The sequence below is a fragment of the Paramisgurnus dabryanus genome, chromosome 4 (genome assembly GCF_030506205.2).
Source record: "Paramisgurnus dabryanus chromosome 4, PD_genome_1.1, whole genome shotgun sequence".
Lineage (NCBI taxonomy): Eukaryota > Metazoa > Chordata > Actinopteri > Cypriniformes > Cobitidae > Paramisgurnus > Paramisgurnus dabryanus.
Window position 1 is genome coordinate 42,351,364 of NC_133340.1, and position 23,007 is coordinate 42,374,370.

Sequence of the window (23,007 nt, forward strand, 5' to 3'; positions counted from 1 at the left end):
GTTCTTTGTTCACTCCCTGACATCGCCTGCGCTTGGGTTCTCTTGTTCCCCGTCTCATATCCTGACAGAACTGTTTTTCCCCGACATCGTCTGCTCTTGGGTTCATTTGTCCTACAATTCCTCACAGATGAACCTGCCAAGATTGAACCCAGCGACGGTGTCGGGGTCTGCTACAATGTTTGTCCTGCTGCCCGTCGCGGTGCGCCCTGTCTCGGATTGGCTGACCAGGCGGGCTCGAGTGCGGCTCTTTGCCGATCTATGGCAGGCCGCCGTGGAGTCCGATCCGGACCTTGAGGGGTTGGCTGGCTTGTCTGGGCCGATCCTTGGACTGGCCGCTGTCCAGTTTGCCTCGGCCTACGGGATGACCGAGTCCGCGCAGTCCGCGCCACCCACCGAGTCCACGCAACCGACCCAGCCCGCGCAGCCGGAGTCCGCGCAGCCAGAGCCGGAGCCCGCGCAGTCCTCGCAGCCAGAGCCGGAGCCCGCGCAGTCCGCGCAGCCAGAGCCGGAGCCCGCGCAGTCCGCGCAGCCAGAGCCGGAGCCCGCGCAGTCCGCGCAGCCAGAGCCGGAGCCCGCGCAGTCCGCGCAACCAGAGCCGGAGCCCGCGCAGTCCGCGCAGCCAGAGCCGGAGCCCGCGCAGTCCGCGCAGCCACAGACTGAGCTCGCGCTTTCCGCGCAGCCACTGCCGGTGCCGGCGACAGAGCCTGTGCCGCCGACCCGTCCCGCGCATCCCGCGCGGTCGATTCAGCCCGCGCAGTCCCAGCTGCGTCCTCGCCCCAAACCCCCATGGACTGTCCTGTTTTAGTGTCTGGTGGACTTATGTGTGTTTGATTTAGTTTTGTTTTATCTTGTTTTTGGCACCTCTTGTTAAGTTTAAGTCTGATGTGTTCTAGTCTTGTCATGTTATAATGTTATGTTCTCTTGTCTTGTGTGTGTTCCCTTTTCCCTTTGAGGGAGGGCTACTGTCAGGACTCTGCCTTGAAGTTTTGTTTTATTTGTGTTTTGTCATGGTGGCAGAGTTCTGGCAGTCCCTGGCCTTGTGTGGAGGTTCATGCCTTGTTTTTGTGTTTGGGCATGTGCCTCCGGTGTCTTGTCATTTGTCCCCGCCCCCTCGTCCTCCTGCTTATTGTTAATTATTACTTATTCCCATCACCTGTTCCCCGCTCGTTATCTTGTTTGGTTTATTCTATTTAATGTCAGTGTTTCTTTAGTTCTGTGCAGGATCAATGTGCTGTGTTCTGTTGCCGTGTTTTCGTGTCTGTATCTAGTCAAGATATCAAGTCTTAGTGTTATTTGTCAAGTTCATGTCTTCATGTTGTGTACCCCCTCGTGGGTTTTTGTTTTTGTGTACTTTAAATAAAAGTGTTTTCTGTTTCTTCCCTGACACCATCTGCTCTTGGGTTCATTTGTCCTGCTAACCCTCACAAATAGGAGGTCATTTGTAACTCTAAGCAGCGCTGTCTCTGTGCTGTGGTGGGGCCTGAAACCTGATTGGAACTTTTCATATGTATTATTATTCTCTACGAATGTGCGTAGCTGGCTGGCCACTACTTTTTCTAAAATTTTAGAAAGAAAAGGTAGATTTGAGATTGGTCTAAAGTTATTAAGATCTCCCTGGTCAAAGTTTGGTTTTTTAATAAGCGGTCTAATAACTGCTAGTTTGAAAGCTGTTGGAACGTATCCTAATTCTAGAGATGAGTTAAAGATATTTAGAACCGTGTCTGACACTACATGAAATACCTCTTTTAGCAATTTTGTGGGAACGGGGTCTAGTATACAGGACGATGATTTTGATGACGTTACTAATTTAGAGAGCTCTTCTATTGTAGTAGGTTTAAATGACTCAAGATGTTCGTTTGGTAATCTAGTGGAAAATGTACTATTGGGTAGAGTGGTGGCTGCTTGCGTAGAGTCTAAGTTTTCCCTAATAAACATAATTTTGTTAGTAAAGAAGTTCATGAAGTCATCACTATTGTGTTGGAGTTTACTATTGGTTTCTGTTTGTTCTTTGTTTCTAGTCAGTTTCGCAACTGTGCTAAATAGGAAACGAGGGTTATTATGATTTTCTTTAATAAGTGTACTGAGATAGGTAGATCTGGCAGTTTTAATAGCCTGTCTGTAGTGTTGAACACTCTCTTTCCATGCTGAACGCCATACCTCTAACTTTGTGTTTCGGTAGTTTCTTTCCATTTTTCTAGCTACTTTTTTAAGGGCTGCAGTATGATGGTCATACCATGGGGCGGGCGGTTTTTCTTTGATTCTCTTTTTTCGAATGGGAGCAACGGCATCCAACGTGCTAGAGCAGACGTTGTTAAGTTTTCCTATTATAATATCCAGATCTTCACGATTATCTGCTACTTGTTTCATTTGAGACAGGTCTGGAAGAGTGCTAATTAAGCTATCTTTAGTGGTGGAAATTATTGTTCTGGCTAATCTGTAGCATGTTGTAGACTGAGCGGTCCTATCTAGAAGTATTGTGTATGACACAAGGCAATGGTCTGAAACGGCATCGCTCTGGGTTGATATTTCGATGTCATTAATATTGAGTCCGAGTGACAGAATTAAGTCTAATGTGTGATTACGAGTATGCGTGGGCCCTGCCACGTTTTGTTTAATGCCGAGAGAATTTAGAACATCCATAAACGCACGTCCTAATGCATCTTTTGGATTATCCACATGGATGTTAAAATCACCAACGATAAGAGCTTTATCTACAGTGACTGTAAGGTCAGATAGGAAGTCCGCTATTTCTTTAAGAAAATCTGTGTGGTGGCCCGGAGGCCTATATATGGTAGCTAAAATGAACGAAAGCCGTTTGTTGTTACGATCAGTTATTTCCATATTTAGCAGTATTATTTCAAACGAATTAAATTTTAGGTTGGATTTATGGTTTACTTTGAATATTTTATTGTATATTGTAGCTACACCACCCCCTCTCCCTTTTAGACGAGGAACGTGTTTATAATAATAGTCTTGTGGGGTGAATTCGTTTAAACTGGTGTAATCGTCTGCTTTAAGCCAGGTCTCTGTTAAACAGAGTGCATCTAAGTCAGTAATCTAGATCAGTAATTATTTCATTGATAATTGGTTCTTTATTGGTAAGCGATCTAATGTTAAGAAGGCCGAATTTTAACATTTCAGTTTCATCTGTTAATGTATTGTGTTCTAATTTTATGTTAATAAGATTTGTACGAGACGAGGGAAACGGTGCTCTGTATTTATTTGTTCGAGGAACAGACACAGTCGAGATGTGTTGGTACTCTGGTAAAAAAGGCTCTATGTGCTGGGATATATGTGATCTTGACATATTAGATGTTGGCAGTATGATAACCTTAAGCAAAAATACCACAGTTTTACAGTATTGTGGTTTTGCCATTGCAACACTAAAATGTGTTATTTTCAGACGTATACAAACAACTTTTTAACTGGACAAAATACATTTTATTTTTAAGCATGTATGCTGGGTGAAAATAAAGCATTTAAATTATATATATTTTTTAAATATATATTTTTGTAATATTTATTAAATGTAAATTACATGACTTATGATTTAATTAATTGTGTGTTAACCTAGCTCATACCTTGCAAACGGTATTACAGAAAATGTTAGTGGTTTTGAAACCTCGACTGCTTAAAACCCTTGGTATATCTTGAAACTGGTAACCGGCCCATGCCTAGTGCACACCAAGGCGTTTACGCCAGCGGTCGGCATATGTTTTCAATTGTTTCTAATGGAAGTGCAGCGCTTTTAAAAAACGGCAGCGTTTTTTTCCTCGCTGAGTGCCCAGAGTAGGGCTGCACGATGTGAGGAAAAGTTGCGATGTGCGGTGACATTGTTTAATGTTGCGATGATGATGTGAGTTGCGATAAATATTTATATTTTTTCATGTTTTAGGGGTCATTCACATTTCGCGCCTAAAAACGCATGGAAAACGCTAGACACGTAGGTTATTGTCACATGATCTGCACGCTGCGCTGTCATTCTGAAAAGTTAAAGCGTGCAATAGACTTAATATGTGAATCACCACTTCCACAGTACCTGTGTTTGCAGCGTCATCTCTCCTAAATCCAAAATAATTCTATGATATAGCTGAAGTGCTGTTCCTTTTCACCACAAGGTCTTCATCTGACAACACATTTTCCTCACTCTTCTCTCCTTTCTCCGCCATTGTTTTTGCTAACAGGCACAGCGTCGCAACTGACACCTCACAAATCAATCTGAGCGTAGCTGACTTGGGGGGCCTTGATTGGCCTAATAGCATGAACGTGCAAACCATCCGTGCGTCCCAAACAGCCTACTTCCAGACTATATTGTATGCAAAGAGTACGAGAAGTAGTGCTTTTTGCCTACTATATAGTATGGAAGTATGGGGTTTGGGACGCAAGGCATGTCTTCAGGACTAAACGTGAGAGGTCAAACGTTTATTACAAGCGCTTACCGTTTTCCCTTCATTCATCGTGTCAAGGCTGTCTGTTGTGATGTATTCATCGTGTGAGTTCATATCGCGATGACAATGAAAATTCGATGTATCTTTCAGCCCTAGCCCAGAGTTGAAAAATTTTAAACTTCAGGTGAAATGTTAAGCTCGTCAATGTCACTTTTCACTCGCCCATCTAATCACAGTGGAGGAGGGCTGGGACAAATATAACATTCACAACAACCAGATGTTGCATCGTTAAACGACTTATAAACAAAGCAGAAGTAACATAGCATCCAAAGCACTTAGCTGAAAAACTCTGGCAAACGCCCACAGTAAGTGTCTGCCTGTTATTTTCAACCAAATTTAACGCTTTGGTGTACACACCCCCTTAGAGGGTTTTGCATCAGAGCTCCTTATATGTAGACCAAATTAGCCTTGCTATTGTGTAAGTTAATTGTTTTAAGTATATAAGAACCTATTATTGACCAAACCTAACCAGAACTGATCTTTTATATCATGCATACTGCTGTACTTTAAAAATTTGCATAATTTTGTTTATTATTGTAAAGCTGCATTAAAGCAATCTTTTGTATAAAGTGCTATTTTAAGTAGTGATGGGGACGAGACCGCCTATGCCAAGTCCGAGTCAAGACAGAGTCTTTGAAGAGTCGAGACCGAGTCCGTTGGTTTTCAAATAGAGTCAAGTCCGAGTCAAGGCCGAGTCCTTGAGGAAGCAAGTCCGAGTCAAGTTTTATATTCATGATTTAATATCACCCCAGTTAATAATCATCAGTTAGGCCTACAGACTAAGCTAGATTGGGAATTGTTTAGAGGAGCAGTCTTAACGTCTTAATATGGACTATGCTTTTACTATCATAAAAAAATCCCTAACACATGCATCATCTTCTGCCTAATTTTCTAGAGAAAAATAAACGGCTCTGCTGGCAGTATCTTTGCATTGCACCATGGGATGTCATTTTCAAATAATGCCCATCAACATTGCATTTTATTATTATTGTTATGTTTTGTGTGTTTTTTATATGACCATAAAAAATGCGCTTGTCTCAAGGACTCGGTCTGAAATTACAAGTCCTTCTCCTCCCACTGTGGTCCGAGATCGAGTCAAGACACGAGTCTTTGAAGGAACGAGTCAGAGAAAGCTGAAATCGGTTCCGAGACCGGACTCGAGTATTACATCACTAACAATAAGTGACTTCACGATGACCTCAAACTACTGGACAGTTTTCATGACCCTTTGGGTTTTAAATAGTTTCTCAAAAACATATGACCTGCTTTTGTTGTGTTTGTTGGTTTTATAGATTTTCAGAAATTATAAGCTGTAGGCCAATATATGTACATTTATAAATATGGCTTATTGCAGCAAAGAAACATACCTGTGCTTATATCTTTCAGGAAAATTTGGGTATATGCATTTACCAAGATGTACGCTAACTGTTGCAGTAACTGTAAAAAAAATAAATAAAAGTAGGCCTCCTGTATATTGGATCTGACAACCATGCAACTTTAAAGCAGATTCTTTCTCCTTTTTCGCTGTAGGTGATCCTGTACTCAGAGGGCTTTGAGTCCAGTAAGACTTTGGCGAGGAAGATGACTCAGATGTACAAGCTGTGCAGCGAACAGCTCTCCCAGCAGGATCACTATGACTTTGGCATGAGAGCTGTCAAATCCGTGCTGGTCATGGCAGGGTGAGACACTCGCGGTTCATTTCTGCTCGTTCTGTTCGTTTTTTTTCCGTCTCTGATGGCACACACACTGGTCGTATATGATAGCGACTAATACATTACAGTAAAAAAGCTAGTGGAACTATCCACGGATGTTTGCCTGGCCGCTACAGGGGTGGACCGGTTTTTTATCAGTCCGCAAGGAAATCAAATTTTGTTTACAAATTACCAGGCAGCTACAATGAGCACTTCAGAGGAAGAAACAGCCGCTGGACATGTCAGGGTTTGTGAGTTCTGTTTGTGTGCTTCATGTGATTTGGTTTTGGAGGGATATGTAAGGAAAGCAAGTAAATATTCATAGTTAAGTCAACCTGCTGGACAAAAAAATAGATGTCCAATATAGCAGAAAGTGACAGATTTACCGGCACCTAAATGTCTTTGAAAGAGACGTTGCCTAAGAGGTCGATTACAGTCATATGGCCCCTTTCTGTCTAATTGTACCCTAAAATCAATTACAATATGTACAAAATATGCTGACAGGCAACCTACTTCAGCACTCTAACAGATATTTGTTAGGTTGCATAGGTTTTTCTAGGCCACTGTCTAGCTTCGCTTTCATTGTCTCAGCCTTTGATCATGATTTAATTTGCTTACAGTATGCTCATTTACTTGATTGAGGCAGATAGAAATGCCTGTGGCGTAAACAGCAAGAAACCTCTGAGCAGATGATATATGCCTATTTGGCACAAGCAAGCATCGTGACCAACAGTAAACAATTACATTTACACTAAGGCACATAACAGATGCTTTTATCCAAAGCGAATTACAAACAAAAACAGTCAAAGTCTTCATTAGCACTGGTCTCAGATCAGTAGCTGGACTGTGCTTGTATTTACTTAAACAGTTAAGGGGGCGTGTGTATGTTGTTCGCCCTCAAAAAAGAAGTTACCCGGCTGCCACTGCAAGAATACATGAAACAGTGTAGGTTTGTGTATTGGTAAAAGGGGGGGGGGAATGTTTACTGTCCAGTGCCTCAGCTGGTTGAGCATGGTACTAGCAAAGCCAAGGTCGTGGTTTTTCAAAAAAGTGTCGATAAGAGTGGAAATTTCTTGAACTAGAAAATGCCTTACACAAACAAATTTACTGGGTCGATATTTTTCACGTTTTCTAGGTTGATAGAAGCACTGGGGACCCAATTATAGCACTTACGCATGGAAAAAGTCAGGTTTTCATGCTATGACCCCTTGAAGGGCCGATTCACACCGGCTGCGTGGCGTATCTATTGCATGTCAGTTGCGTGGCGGCTGCGTCGCGTTTTCTGTGTCTGTACATACCAGAAGCATGCCTGACGTAGTGCTGACGCGCTGCTGTTGCTATAGGTGACGTATATTTTGCCTGGAAACGCTTCCAAGACGCTTGCGTGTAGCGTGAAAAATAGGCGTCGGTCATATTCCTAGCATGCACGCGTTTTCGGCGCGGCTCAAGCCGCGCCTGAGACGTGCGTGTCATGCAGGCGGTGTGAACTATCAAACCTGCTAACATGGGAGCCTAAATAAAAACGGACACGCCACGCAGCTGAGACGCACACGCCACGCTGCCGGTGTGAATCGGCCGTAAGACATGCGTTTTTTGGGCATTAAATAATGGTGCAAATACCATTAATAACTGACGAGAGCAAACTTTGTTAATTTACATTACATGAATCATTTAAATACTCTCCTCCCATACATTTTGTGTCTGAAACGGAAACCCCTACAAATGCATATGCAATAAGGTCAGTCAGACAACTACTATCCAAGCCTTTTCAGAACTAATTTTCACCACATGTCTAATGAATCCTATTAGTAGTTTTTTAATGGCAAAAGAGGCATTTGCCCTGGTGCAAGCTTTTAGTAAATTTGTGAAATACAAAACAAATACAGAAATAATTTAGATGTGAAAATCAAGTTCTAGATTTGTGAAAGATGTGTTAAGGCCGTTTCACACGGTACGCGGCAACCGCGAGTGTTTAGTTCTTTTTCAATAGGAGACGTCCGGAAAGCGGCAAAACGGGGGCGGTTACAGAGGTGAAGCGGAATTGGTACACACGCCTTGCTCGTGCACCCAAAATCCTATTCCTTCTCCGGACATGGTACTTCATGACAGGCGCCGTTGAAGATAAACATATTTGCACTAAATGCTGCACAAAACGCTTCCAATACAAGAGAAAAGCTGAAGCCGCGCGGCGATTTTGCCGCTTACCGCGTACCGTGTGAAACGGCCATTACAGTATCTGATCTTTGAAAGCTCTTTTATGTACAGTAATTGTGTACACGCATGCGTATGAACAGGAAAATACTCAAGAGAGTCAAGTTTAAGCCTTAAAAGTTTATGTTTGAGAACCACAAAAATGCCTGTTAATAAACTGTTAATGTATTTTCAGTTCATTAAAAAGAGAAAACCCTAACTTGAGCGAAGATGTGGTGCTGATCAGAGCTCTGCGAGACTCAAACCTGCCAAAGTTCCTCAAAGATGATGCTGTGCTTTTCAGGTGACCAAAAATTATATTTACAATACTATAAACACTATTTTTAGTATGTAAAATGTGAATATGCATACATACACAGTAAACCCTGCTATATGAGTCTACTGAGTCATTGTATTTTTATAATTTTCCATATTATGCCAAAAGTACTGTTCATTTATTCATGTGTAAAACTGAAAAATGCAACTTTAAACGATGTATTTAAGCAGTGTTATCCTCATCCTCGTCTTCCTTTGTCTTTTCTTCCCTTAGTGGCATACTATCAGATCTCTTCCCTGGCGTCACCATTCCAGAGCATGACTATGGCGTCCTTCAGTCCACCATTTACTCTTCCCTGTGCCAGCAGTCCCTCCAGCCCCTCCCAAGCATCATCAGCAAGGTCATTCAACTCTATGAGACCATGCTGGTTCGTCATGGGGTAATGCTTGTGGGGCCTACGGGGGGTGGCAAGACAGTCGTCTACCGCACACTGGCAGAAGCATTGGATACCCTACATCAAGCCGGAGAGCAAAACCCCTTCTACCGCCCTGTTAAAACCTACGTGCTCAACCCAAAGTCGGTGAGCATGGGCGAGCTTTACGGGGAGGTGAACCCGCTGACCCTGGAATGGCGGGATGGTCTGATGGCACTGTGCGTTCGTTCGGCGGTTCAGGACTTCAGTGACAACCACAAATGGGTAATCAGTGATGGCCCGGTGGACGCGCTGTGGATCGAGAACATGAATACGGTGCTGGATGATAATAAGATGCTATGCTTGGCCAACAGTGAAAGGATTAAACTCACATCTTCCATTCACATGGTGTTTGAAGTGAGAGGCACATTCACGCTCTTTCTCTCTTAATTAAATTCTGCATGCGCTTCCTGTTTAATTAAATGCTGGTCATGCACACTTGCGCATGTCTTTCTTAATCAGGTGCAAGACCTGGCTGTGGCATCTCCTGCCACGGTAAGCCGTTGTGGGATGGTGTACATTGACCCAGAGGAGCTGAAGTGGATGCCTTACGTTCAGACGTGGCTGACGGGACTCGCTGGGAAGGTGAAGCCTTTAAACCTCTCGGGGCTCCCATAGGACTCACTAAAGCAGAGTGTTAACACTGCTCCATTGCCCTTGAAGCAATAAGAAGTCTTAATCAAAAGTTTTATAGGTGGACATTAAAAAGAAACACCACCAGTACACTAAGTGAAATTAGCTGTAGGATTCCTTACCGTACAGACATTAATGATTGTTAACTTTTAACAAAAGTGCTTGTTGGTGTGTGTTTAGATTACAGAGCCCATACATGTATATCTTATGGAGCTGTTTGAACGATATGTGGAGAAAGGCTTGCAGTTTGTATCGAAGCGCTGTGTGCAGGCCATCGCACAGGTGGACATCAGTAAAGTCACGACCCTTTGCTGCCTACTGGAAGCCCTACTGTTCAGTGACGGAGCACCTAACCTCAAAATGGTACAGTATAATGTAGCTTGACTCACCAAAATACACTGAACATATTTCATACTATATGTTTACTAGTACGAATTTAATAAAGAATGGAAAGCGCATCAGCTGTAATTTATTAGGGTTGTTTAACACGTCTAAAATGTGCAACATAGTTTGGAGCAATTTTTGCTGTGGGTCACGGAAAATGTGTTTAATATGGAAACAAGACCTTTGCCATACAGTATGTGTTTTGAAGCAACATAAAATAATGTTACTAACTACCCACCTTTAAAAAAACACACACTCCGTGACAAGTATACCATCAAAATGTCCATTTGAAGCTAGACAACCATTAAGGGGTTTAGAATTTAAGAAATTACCATTTGGATGTAATAGTGTTCTCCTGTGGCATTTATATTATAAATTGTTCAGGTTGATCAGGTTTGTCCCTCAGCTCTATTCTTCAAAAGCAACAAACAAAAGTTCAGATGACTGAAAGCATGACCTAAACCTCTAAATTATAGCTGCATATGAAATATGTCTGCGCTGACTGCATCTATTTCAGTGCAGTGTCTGCACATTGAGTGCTCGTCTGAATAAAATGAGCAAACAATACAGTAAACAGCCTATACAAAATGGTTGCCATGTCCTCGTTTGGCAAGGTGAACAGCGTGACTAGAAATTGATGATTCGCAAACTAATAATGATATCTTATTTGAACAGATTCTTTTTCGTTTTGTTTAACTTGTTTAACTATGAGGTTATGACTGTGTGCAATACTTAAACTACAATCAGATGCAACAAACATTAAAAATGCCTAAATATAGGTTTAAGTTCTATGTATTCTTTAGTGCACTTGGATAAAAAATGTAGTTTCTTTAACCAGATGTTCTTGCATCTTATAAAAAGAATGTTATTGGAAAGAGAATGTTACTGTGTTGTAGTTATGTTTACGTTGACTAGTAAAAAAACTAAATTAGAATCGTGATTCGGTCAAATGTTCTAGATTTTTTGCCAAATCGCCCAGCCCTAATAAGTACCCTCTACGCTCTAGTCTAGTTTTTAGAGCAAAAATATCATATTTAAGTGATTTTGTGAATAAAACAAGCAAAAAATCTGCCAATGGGGTAAGCAAATTTTTCTTGTATTTTTCTTGAATTTAGTGGTTAAGAAAAAGGTTCTTACCCCATTGGCAGATTTTTTTGCTTGTTTTATTCACAAAATCACTTAAATTTGATATTTTTGCTCTAAAAACTAGATTTATTTTCTTGGGTAGTTTTGCTCATCAAGAAAAAGCATCTTAATTTAAGAATTTTTTTATATTTTTACTGAAAACAAGACAAAAATACTAAGAACATTTATTCTTGAAAATCATTTTTTTGCAGTGCACTTCACAAATGTATTGTTTTATCATTAATTTTATGCAGTTTATTCAGGTTTGGCATATGATGTTGGCATTGTTTAAGTTTCTCCCAATGACAGTTTTTCAAATTTTATTACTTAAAACACCTGCATTGTGTTAGGTGGATGGCAAGCCATGGAAAGACAGTTCAGAATAAATGGTTAAGTTGATTTCAGCTCTTTAGTGTTTTTGCCTAATCATATGCATATTCCACATTTTATCATAAGTGTTTTAATGCAGTGACTTGCACTGGTCTTGGTCTTGACTTGGTCTCGGCCTGTCTTGGTCTTGGTCTAGACTCGGTCTTGACCCTTCAAAGTCTTGGTCTTGTCTCGGCCTCGGCCTGTCTTGGTCTTGGTCATGACTTGGTCTCGGTTTAGGTGGTGTTGACTACAACACTAATGCACACATCAATCGTACATACAGTATAGTAATAATCCTATAGTAATAAAGTTATATTACTTATTACTTATATCTGTTTATTCGTAACTTCAAAATATTGCTGTTGCTGCAGTTTTATCAAGGCCCTCAAGGACATGGGATATTACTGGGTTAAGGGATTTCAAAACACAGACTGACTGTTTCTCAATTCTATGAACGTAAAGAACGGACTTGCGTTCTCTTGGAGACTGGTCTTGCGACCTTGGAAGAACGAACTCAGAAGGTCGCGAGAACACAGAACGCACTTGTGAGAATTGAGATGTGTGCGATCTTCCTGTTGGTCACCTGACCTCCCCAGATTTCAGCACGCAAGTCTGCACTTGATGCGTCCTCGATATCAAGAACACATCCGGGTATTTTCATGTTCCTCTGTACTTGCGTTCTTGAGAATTGGAATTGAACTTCGACTGTCAATGATGACGTAGAGCGAGGACACAAGGACGCAAGATCGCTGAAGAATGCATATTGAGAAACAGCCATTGTTTCACTTGAGATTTTGATTTGAATGTCTTTTGACCTTTTTGCATTTGCATTTGCAGGAGTCCAGTAAGTTGAACAGTGTTATTTGTCAGACATTTGTGTTCTGCTACCTGTGGGCAGTGGGCGGAAATTTGATTGACAGCCACTGGGACACATTTGACACCTTTATCAGACAGCAGTTTGAAGACAACAACGATGCAAAGGTACATAATCTTTACTCAACAAGAGCCTTGACCTCATACAACTGAAATAACCTCAGATTATGTCAAAGAAACCAAATGAAATTAATTACTTTCATAAATGTATTTCTAGATGAACATCACAAAGAAACTCCCTGCTTGTTTATGTTGACATTGTTCCAGTAGATACACTGTAAAAAATGCAGAATGTTTGTCCAATCAAAACTTGTTACTTTAACAATTTCAACTTATTATGTCAACTAGTCAAAACTTAAAATAGTATATTGAATTGACTTAACATACCAAGTTGTTTTAACTTCATGCTGCATTTTTTATTAGAAAATTAAACAGCATAACAATATAAAGTCTCACTATTTAGAGGAATCTTTAGTTCTCTATAGATTTTTTGACCATGGAAGGTCCATTCTGATAAATGTAATGTAATCTGAAGATCATAAATAATTTCTCTAGTCCTATTATAATGTATTTTTAGTGTTCTTAAACAACTGTCAAAAGGCTAAGTCAAGCTGACATGAAACATTAGAGACACTGCATCCCTCTACAGTAGGCGGGTTTGACCCGCTGGTAAAGCACATTAACCTAACTTACAGAAGAGGTCATTTTAGTGTATACAGTATATAAATATAGTTATATTTTTCATTATTCTTTAGCAGATCTGAGTGCCTACTCTCTCACTAAAATTCATAAACTTATCTTCTGGAATATTTCATGAAAGCGAGACTGAAGGAAAACAATATGTTTCAGGCATTTGTGTAAGGATGGAGGAGTGATATTTATTTTAGAAGGTCAAAATGCAGCGAGCGGATCATTATTAGTATTCCACAAAACGATTTCGAATGAACCAGGGATGGGAGGAGTGGAGGGAAGAAATAAGATGGAAAGAGGTGTGAAAAGACGTGCAAGAAAATGCCAAGATAATGCAGATTGTCAGGGGATTAAAATGTGTTTCTCTTCTATTTTTAAATATGTAAGGTTTAATACATGGTAAGTGATACTGTGTGATTTTGTAGCTGTCTTTTCTTTAAGGCAAGCATCCCTATTTGCTAATTAAATGATGATATTTTAATGATGCAACTCAGTTTCATTAACCTTAAATTAGTTTGTTTCTTAGCTTACTTGTACTTTATTGGGCCACCTTAACCATTTGGTTTATTTGGCGTAGAGACCACATACACATATTTTAAAAGCTCTCCTAAAATGCTCTAGCAAACACCCCTAACACCATAGCTTGCACGTATGTACACCTCTCACATTTTCTACAGACTGTGTTATGATTGTTTTATTTATATAGTTGTCAAACTGTCATTGAAAAACTGCAGGCATAGATAAGTGTTCTGCTCCATTTATGTGCCTCGAACACTATAAGGGTTGATTTGCTTTAAAATTTATATTTGTGCTGTTTTTTCCCTTTCCTATTATAGTCTGACCTTGACATCATCAGACAACAAAACACACAGCTTATCTGAAATACAATCTTAATACACATTGTAAACACACTACCATACACATACAGTTAAAAAGGAATGTGAAAAATACAAATATAATGTAAAAATACTTCCTAAAGTAGTTACACATTAACTATAATACATTGGTTCTCAAATTGGGGGCCTCCAGCTGGTGACAGTGAATAGTCCCTACATGGGGGTGGGGGAGATCCCTTCTCGCACCAGTTACTTTGATTTTATGTTATCTTATCATGGTAGAATTTTGGTAGTATTTGTCAATCACTGCATTATCCAGTTGTCATTTGGGATATTTCATGGTTCATATTAGTAATGCAGATGACTCAAAAGTTTGAGTTAATGGTTACACAAATGGTTATGCAGACCTTCAAAGGGTTAAAATATAATACAGGCTAGTAACTGACGAAGGAAAGTTCTAAAAATATATTTTTTCTCTCTCTTATACTTTCTGACTCTTTAATAGTTGCCCAGTGGAGGTGATTTGTGGAGTGTATATATGAACTTTGATATTGGTTGCTTGGAGCCATGGGAGAAGATTATTCCCTTCTTTCAATATAACAGTGAGATCCCCTTCTTTGAAATGTTGGTACCCACCACAGACACTGTGAGATACGGATACTTAATGGAAAAACTGCTGTCTGTCAATCACTCCGTTCTCTTTACTGGCATCACTGGAGTGGGGAAGGTAAGTTGGACAGCGTTTACTGGGACAAAATGTTTGTGCAACAGCTAAGTTAATATAGGCTCTAGAAATAGCTTAAAGGGCACATATTATGCAAATCCACTTTTACAAAGTCTTTTTTTATTTGGACATAAATGTGTGTTGGCAGTGTGTGAACACAACCACTCTATCCACCCTTTACTTCTTTTTAAACCCCATTAAACATGAGACATGTTAATGTGACGTAACACAAAGCCCCGCCCACAGCCACTGAAAGACTGGTAAATTTTACCCAAAAGCTTTTCTTAATTTTTTCTTAGCACATTGTAGCACCAGTACGGCTAAATTTACTATTGTCTCAGACTGTATTCACAGGAATCAGATCTATTTTTTATCCAAAGCGCTCACTGTCTACTGGTAAGGGAGTGAGAAGCAGTAGCTCATTTGCATTTAAAGGTACAAACATGAAACAGCGCTCTATTGCTTCCACTCAAATAGGGGCATATTGGATATGCTATAACAAATGATCTGAGGGGTATTTTAAGCCAAAACTTCACAAACACATTCTAGGCACACATGAGACTTATTTTACATTTTGTAAAAATCAGCATAATATGTGCCCTTTTAAATAACCTTATTGTGTGTTTTAGTCTGTTGTGGCACGAGCATTGTTGAACAGTGTGCAGGAAAAGGCAGGTTATGTGCCCGTCTACATCAACTTCTCAGCCCAAACCTCATCAGCCAGAACCCAGGAGATCATTGAATCAAAATTGGAGAAGAAAAGAAAAAATGTACTGGGTGAGGGACAAGTCTATTGTACTCAACATGTTTTGATATTATTAGGCTAGGCGTGTAAAGTGCAATGCTGAAAATCATTACCTGTATGTTTATGTGCCTCAGGTGCTCCTGCTAATAAAAAGATTTTGGTGTTTGTGGATGATCTGAACATGCCAAAGCTGGACAGTTATGGCTCTCAGCCACCCATAGAGCTCCTGAGACAGTTCCAGGACTTTCGTGGCTTTTACGACAGAGAAAAGTTTTTCTGGAAGGAGATACATGTAAGGATCACAGATATACACATGCATAATATGTCATTTTCCTTGCCAAAAACACAGCCTGGGAGAAATTGTCCAGGTTTTGAATGGTAACAGTTCATTTGATTAAAGCAACACCAAAGAGGGTTTTTTTTACCTTAAAATAACGTTTCCAAAAAAGTTTCAGTCGTTAATCCACTCGAAACAGCGTGAACATTCACATTCACATGAATTTCACATTTCAGAATTTCACATTCGCTTTGCAGCCCTCTATCGGCCAAAACCGCACTAAAGAAGTTTCAAACCATCGGGTCGCGGTCCTGTAGTTCGAGTGAAAACTACAAAAACTTGCTTTACGGCAGACCTACAATCCAATCAGACAAGACAATTCCGCTTCCAACCTGTAGGGGGAGCAAAGAGCAAAAACTCTTTAGTGTTGCTTTAAAGGGATAGTTCAGCCAAAAATTCTCTGAAATCAATTACTCACCCTCATGTTGTTACAGACCTGTATTAATTTCTTTATCCAGCTGAACACAAAGTAAGATATTTTGAGAAATGTTTGTAACCAAACTTTTTTTGAGCACAATTTATTTCCATAGTAGTATTTTTAGTTATTTTTAAGTCAAAGGTGCTTTAGTTTCTTACTTCATTGCAAATATCTTCCTTTTTGTTCAGCAAAACCAATTAATGTATACATGTTTGTAACAAAACGAAGGTGAGTCTATGATGACAGAATTTTTGTATTTTTGCGTGAACTATCCCTTTAACCTTTAACAGTCATTAAATAACTTTATCTTGAATATTATCTTGGATTCGGATTCAGAATCATTACATTTGAATAATGCAAATGATGTATTACTACGCAGTACTACTCCTTGTTTGTTTGTAAAAATACCGACCAAAAATATGTAATGTAAACAAGGATAATTACACAATTTTCCAAGGTTACAGGGAAATGACTCTCTGCAGTCAATACTTATCAATCTCAAATATGATTTGCGATTAAATAAAAAACAAAATGTGACAAGCGAGCAGAATCCGCTGAGGGATTTGTGGTTCTGAAGTGAGTTTTGCCCTTGAGGAAATTAATCAGGTTTAGTACAGCACTTCGGTGGCTGAATATGACACAGCTTTGACTTTGAGGCAGCAACTTTTCCTGAATGATTTTTCAGTCGTTGGAAGAGTAATTGGTAATTACGTTTTCCAGCTGTCATGAATGCTCTCTTTTAATTTGGGTATTATTCAATAATACATTAATTTCTTCCAGCAAAGGATTGATGAGAATGGTGAAAGTGTCAAAAAATCTAATTTATATCCTGTGGATATGTTTCATTTGCATTAATTCCACTCCACCTTTCTTTTTCTCATCCTCAAAGGACATGACCATAGCTGCAGCCTGTGCACCCCCTGGTGGAGGTCGTAACCCAGTAACTCCTCGTTTCATTCGCCATTTTAGCATGCTTTGTCTTCCGACACCCTCTGAGCACAGCCTCAAACAGATCTTTAAGGTCAGATGTAATTTTGTAGTTATTTTGAATAAATGTTCTGCATTTAAAACTGTTTCATGGATTCAGCTTGTGTTAAAGGGATAGTAAACCCAAAAAAGAAAGTTCTGTCACAATTTGCTCACCCTCATGCTTTTCTAAAACCTAAAAAAAAGTTTCTTTATACTGTTGAACACAAAACAAGTTATTTTGATGAGTAATGATAAGCATACAGTTGATGGTACCCATTGACTTCCATAGTATTTGTTTTTCCTAGTATAGAAGCCAATAAAATGGGTACCATCAACTGTGTACTTACCATTATTTATCAAAACATACAGAATAAAGAAATTCATGCAGGTTTAAAACAACATGAGGGTGAGTAAATAATGACAGAATTTTCATTTTTGGGTGAACTATCCCTTTAAATATGGAGTCAGAGTTTGAGCTGTCCATGGTTCTGAACTTGCAGCTAGAGACATGGAGCTGTCCAGGGTTCTGAATGGACAGCCAAATCATTTTATACAACTTCGCTTGGCACTATTGCTTGATCCATACCAAATTGCGTGTGCAGCTTACTTTCAACCTGCTGCATTGCATTTGCAACAGGGAATTTTCTTAGACTTTTCAACATAATTTGTGAAAAAATATAATTTTGAATGCTATGTAAGTCACTTTGGCGAAAAACATATGCCATATATATAAATGTAGTTTAAAGACGGGGTGCATGATCTCTGAAAGCCAATGTTGACATTTAAAATCACTTAAGCAAACACGCACCTACCCCAATATAATCTGGACCTTCTTTTGATAGACCCGCCCCACACATATGCAACTAGAGGTCGATATGGTTTTTTTCTCTGGCCGATTCCGTTATTTAGAAATCAGGGCAGACAATGGCCAATATATGATGCCGATTTTATTGGCCAATCTGTTTGGCTGATTTTCTATTTGTACATAATAATCAACATGGCCTCATCATTAGCAGATATTTTAAATGCAAAAATGTCACTATTTAAGCCAAAGTATTTAAAAAAATCATGGTATTGATTTTTTTAAATAAAACCCAGGCAACTATGTCCATTGGTAGACACGCACCTTGCTGATTGGTTACAAGTGTGTTTTGGTACTCGGCACAACTCCTTTTTTCAAAGTGTTTTTGAAATCATGCACCCCGCCTTTAAGTGTAGTTCTACTAGTTTGAGATCTGTAGCCTCTGTGTGACTTTTACATTTAAGGATTTAGTTGATGCTTTTATCCCAAGGAACTTACAAAAATGAGTACAGTGCAGCACGCTAGTTACGTATGTAACTGTGGTTCTGTGAATTCCGGATGACCACCAGAGGCAGTGCTAAGCACTAGTGGATTATCGCTGCCAAGCTAGATAGGTCGAGAAAACATAAAACAAAGTCACGTCGTGACGCAAACCGAGACGCAAGGATAAGTACCGTAGCAGCTCGGTGCCCAGCCTCGAAATGCTTTCTCGCGCATTCCGAGTGACAGAAAAACTCTGGCGGTCATCCGGAATTCACAGAACCACAGTTACATACGTAACTAGCGTTCTGTTTCATTCCTCCTGACCGCCAGAGGCAGTGCTAAACACAAGTGGATGACACATACCAACATAGTCACGAGGAATGTCACCCACCTGAATCACAGCTGATCTTGAAGGACCGCAGAACTCATGCGACAAGAAGCAGCCACATTCACTTTGTAAAATCGAGCAAAGGTACATGGTGAAGACCAGGTAGCAGCAGTGCAGATATCCATCAAAGAGATCCCTCTTAGAGCGGCCCAGGATGTCGAGACGGCCCTGGTAGAATGACAAGTAACATCATTTGGCAAGGGTTGACCAGATTTTGCATATGCCAACTTAATCACCTCCACAATCCAGTGAGACAATCTCTGCTTGGATAAGGGTGCACCTTTGCGCACACCCCCGTAACAGACAAATAATTGGTCAGTCTGCCTGAAAGCAGTGGTAGCGTCAACATAGTATTTCAAGGCTCTCACCGGGCATAGGATACGAGCTCTCCCATCAACGCTGGAGTCAGGTGAAGGCGGTTGAAAAGCCTGCAGATGAATAGACTGATTCACAAATTGTGGTGACAAAACCTTAGGTAAGAAAGCTGGATTCGGTCGAAGAATGACCCCAGAAACTTCAGGTAGCCAATGCAAGCACGATTCACTCACTGATAGCGCATGCATTTCTCCAACACGCTTAGCTGATGTAATAGCTAACAAAAAAGATGCCTTCAAAGATAACCACTTGATATCCGCAACAGCCAACGGTTCGAATGGTTGCGAACAAAGAAACTCAAGAACAAGAGGCAAATCCCACACAGGGAAAGGGGCAAGACGAACCGGCTTAAACCGTTTTGCACCCTTCAGAAAACTACATACAAGGTTATGAGACCCTAAAGAAGAACCCTCAACTGGTGCATGAAAAGCAGATATAGCAGCAACATAAACTTTTAAGATGGAAGCTGCTTTATTCCCATCCAACAAGTGCTGCAAGAAACTTAAAACTTTTGGTACTGTACAGTGAACTGGGTCAACGTCCTGATACTCACACCAAGAAGAAAACAGTCTCCAACGAGCGGCATAAAGCTGTCGTGTTGAAGGAGCTCTAGCATTTTCAATTGTATTGATAACAGCCGGTTCACAACCCATTAAGAGTGAGCTGGACCCAGCGGCCAAATCCAAAGTTGAAGACGAGCCGGATCTGGGTGCCAAACACGGCCTTGTAGTTGGGAAAGGAGATCCCTCCTGACAAGAAGTTGCCATGCTTCGCCCCGTACCAGACTCAGAAGAAGGGGAAACCATGGCCTGGCCGGCCATCGAGGTGCAACTAACAGCACCCTGTGATTGCACAGGAGCACCCTGTGTAATGTTTCCCACAGTAGTGGAAATGGAGGAAACGCATACAACAGGCAGTTCGGCCACTCGTGAGCCAACGCATCCTGTCCCAATGGGCTGGATGTCTCTGTCCTTGCAAACCACAGACGGCAGTGGGTGGTCAGCTCTGACGCAAATAGATCGACTACTGCTTTGCCAAACCGTCGCCAAATTTCCTGCACCACATCCGGGTGGAGCCTCCATTCCCCCTGGAGCAACAAGTCCCTGGACAGAGCATCTGCCACCTGATTTGCTGATCCTGGAAGATGAACCGCTTTCAGAGAAGCCAATCGATGCTGAGACCATTTGAGGATCCGATGCGTTAGTTGTAAAGACGCGAGAGACCTGGTGCCGCCCTGGTGATTCAAATGGAAAACCGTAGATGTATTGTCGGATCGGATGAGTACATGGTGGCCAATCACGTTTGGCAGAAAATGTTGTAGAGCTAAAAACACTGCTTTTAGTTCCAGAACATTTATATGTTCCAAGGTCTCCTGTTGCGACCAGTGGCCGCCAATTCCCCTCTGGTTCCACGTTGCACCCCATCCTGTCAGTGAAGCATCGGTTGTGATCACTTGTCGACGAGAAGTCACCACACCCAATCGAACACCTGTTCTCAGAAACCCCAATCGTTTCCAAGGCTTTAGTGCACGGACACAAGCGGCTGAAACAACAATCATTTGATGAAGATGTCTCACAGGGTCTAGTCTCAGGCTGTTGCTCTACCTCTGGAGAGGTCTGAGATGAAGCAGGCCCAGGGGAACCACAGGGGTGGCGGCAGCTAACATCCCCATTAGTTGTAGTTGAACACAATAAGGAATCTCCTTTCCCAGCTGGAATCGCGCCAGTAACTGGTGAATACTGTCCGACCGAGCGAGTGACAGTGTGGCGGACATTGCAAGAGAGTCGAGAGTCACGCCAATGAAGGTTACAGACTGCGTTGGAACCAAGTGACTCTTTGACTCGTTCACAGTCAGACCCAGCCGCTGGACATGTTCCAGTAAAATCTTGGTGTTCTGCAGAGCATGTTGTCTTGTTGGGGCACAGAGTAACCAGTCGTCTAAATAGGGCAGGATCCTCATGCCCTGGACCAAAGAGGGGACAGAACTGCACCCATGCATCTTGTGAAGACGCGAGGAGCCAGGGACAGGCCAAAAGGAAGAACTCTGAACTGGTAGGCCTGCCCTTGAAAGCTGAACCAAAGGAACTTCCTGTGGTGAGGGGCAATGGGAATATGAAAATATGCATCCCTCAGATCCACAGTCACAAACCAGTCCCTTTCCATTACGGAACGCAGAACGTCGCTTGTCCGTAACATACGAAAAGAGAGCTTCTTTAGGAACACATTTAACCGGCGTAGGTCCAGAATGGGCCGAAAACCCCCGTCCTTCTTAGGAACAAGGAAGTACGTGGAGTAAAAACCGTCCCTCTGACTGAGGGGAGGAACTGGCTCTATGGCTCCCTTCAATAACAGTGAACCGATTTCTTGGGAAAGAGCCATCGATCTGGCCGGATCTTTGACAACCGTCTGAAAAACCCCGGAAAACCTGGGAGGCCGGCGTCGGAACTGCAAGGCGTAAACCCGGTTTATTGTTGCCAGAACCCAGGGGTCGGACACTGAACTTTCCCAGTAATCCAGATGTTGCACGGTAAAACCTCCGGCCGCCGGCCCAAGAGCTTCAGGGTTTCTGGTTTTTGCTTTTAGTTGCAATGGGGGGACGCTGGCGCTGACATCCGAAAAACAGGCGCCCGAGGGACCTGAGTGAGCTGACGCGAGGCTTCCGACAGCTTCATTCTCCTGTCCAAGACCTCAGAGACATTCGGACCAAAAAGATGACCTGGTACGATTGGTAGTTCTCTCAATGTCTTTTTACAATCTTCCGGCAACCTCGCCTGCGCTAGCCATATCTGGCGCCGGGCTGTCAGAAGTGTAGCCGAAAGTGTGCCAAGCTCACGAGTTACATGACCCATAGTTAGCAAGGCAGTCTGTAGAAATTGAAGCACAGAGTCATCAACCTTAGATGACTGTAGGGTTGTACTGCAAGCAAGAAGCAGCTGGCAGATAGTGTTCTCTGCTCTAGTAACATAAGCTACCGACTCATATGCTCTCTTTAACAAGGTGTCAGTACGTCCACATTGAGCACTAGGGCAGCGTACATTGCCTCTCAGTGCCTCATCAGGCGACACAACCAGCGCTGCTACCGGCTGTTCAATCTCAGGAGCGCGTCCCACTCCAACAGAATCAGCCTCGGCCATAGATGCAAGAGTGCGAGCGGTTTTGGATCTCCTTTTAGGTATGTTGGAGCCCGTTAGTGCATTAGAGAACTCCGTTACAAAGTCCTTACACTGTGGCATCATAAAGGCAGTCTCATTAGCAGGTTGTCTGAAAAACACATTAGCTTGTGCAGGCTGAGCAGGTGATGTGTCAAGACCCAAACGAGCCACCGCCATGCGCAGTGTGGACAAAATGTAATCTGGAGAAGATGGATTTGTACCAGATGAATGTACAGACCCGCCGCTCGATTCATCTGCCGCGGACAGGTTGGAGAGAGCGTCCTGATGAGGGGGAAGCTTGGCGAGTTCCCCGAATTCATCCTCACAAAAATGTGAATTAGAGGCACTTGTAGAAAGAGCATCCACATCCATAGTAAGAGGAGGCTGGATTTACACACCTCCAAATGTTGTCCTGACTTGGATGTATCCTCAGATGGTGCTGTCGAGATAGAGGGTTGTAAAGACAGAAGAAAACGTTTCATCTCCGCCAATTCTGACGAGAGAGAAGCAACCGTGTTCGACAGCGTTTGCTCCGCTGTATCGGTAGGTGGTACAGATTTAATCTTTTTTGGCGGAGCGCCAGCTGCGGCCGGAGCGTCACGCTTCTTAGCCCGTTTCGGTGC

General features: G+C 41.8%; 1 protein-coding gene across 1 annotated transcript in view; it reads left to right on the forward strand.

Moving 5' to 3' along the window:
* dnah6 (dynein, axonemal, heavy chain 6) overlaps positions 1 to 23,007 on the forward strand; it is a 102,743-nt gene that overhangs the window by 23,060 nt on the left and 56,676 nt on the right. The window contains exons 33-42 of the mRNA XM_065254676.2: positions 5,979 to 6,127; positions 8,526 to 8,633; positions 8,880 to 9,435; positions 9,541 to 9,663; positions 9,892 to 10,074; positions 12,430 to 12,573; positions 14,497 to 14,718; positions 15,345 to 15,492; positions 15,595 to 15,752; positions 17,105 to 17,236. Of these exons, the coding sequence (XP_065110748.1) occupies positions 5,979 to 6,127; positions 8,526 to 8,633; positions 8,880 to 9,435; positions 9,541 to 9,663; positions 9,892 to 10,074; positions 12,430 to 12,573; positions 14,497 to 14,718; positions 15,345 to 15,492; positions 15,595 to 15,752; positions 17,105 to 17,236 (1,923 nt within the window). The remainder of the gene's footprint in view (positions 1 to 5,978; positions 6,128 to 8,525; positions 8,634 to 8,879; positions 9,436 to 9,540; positions 9,664 to 9,891; positions 10,075 to 12,429; positions 12,574 to 14,496; positions 14,719 to 15,344; positions 15,493 to 15,594; positions 15,753 to 17,104; positions 17,237 to 23,007) is intronic.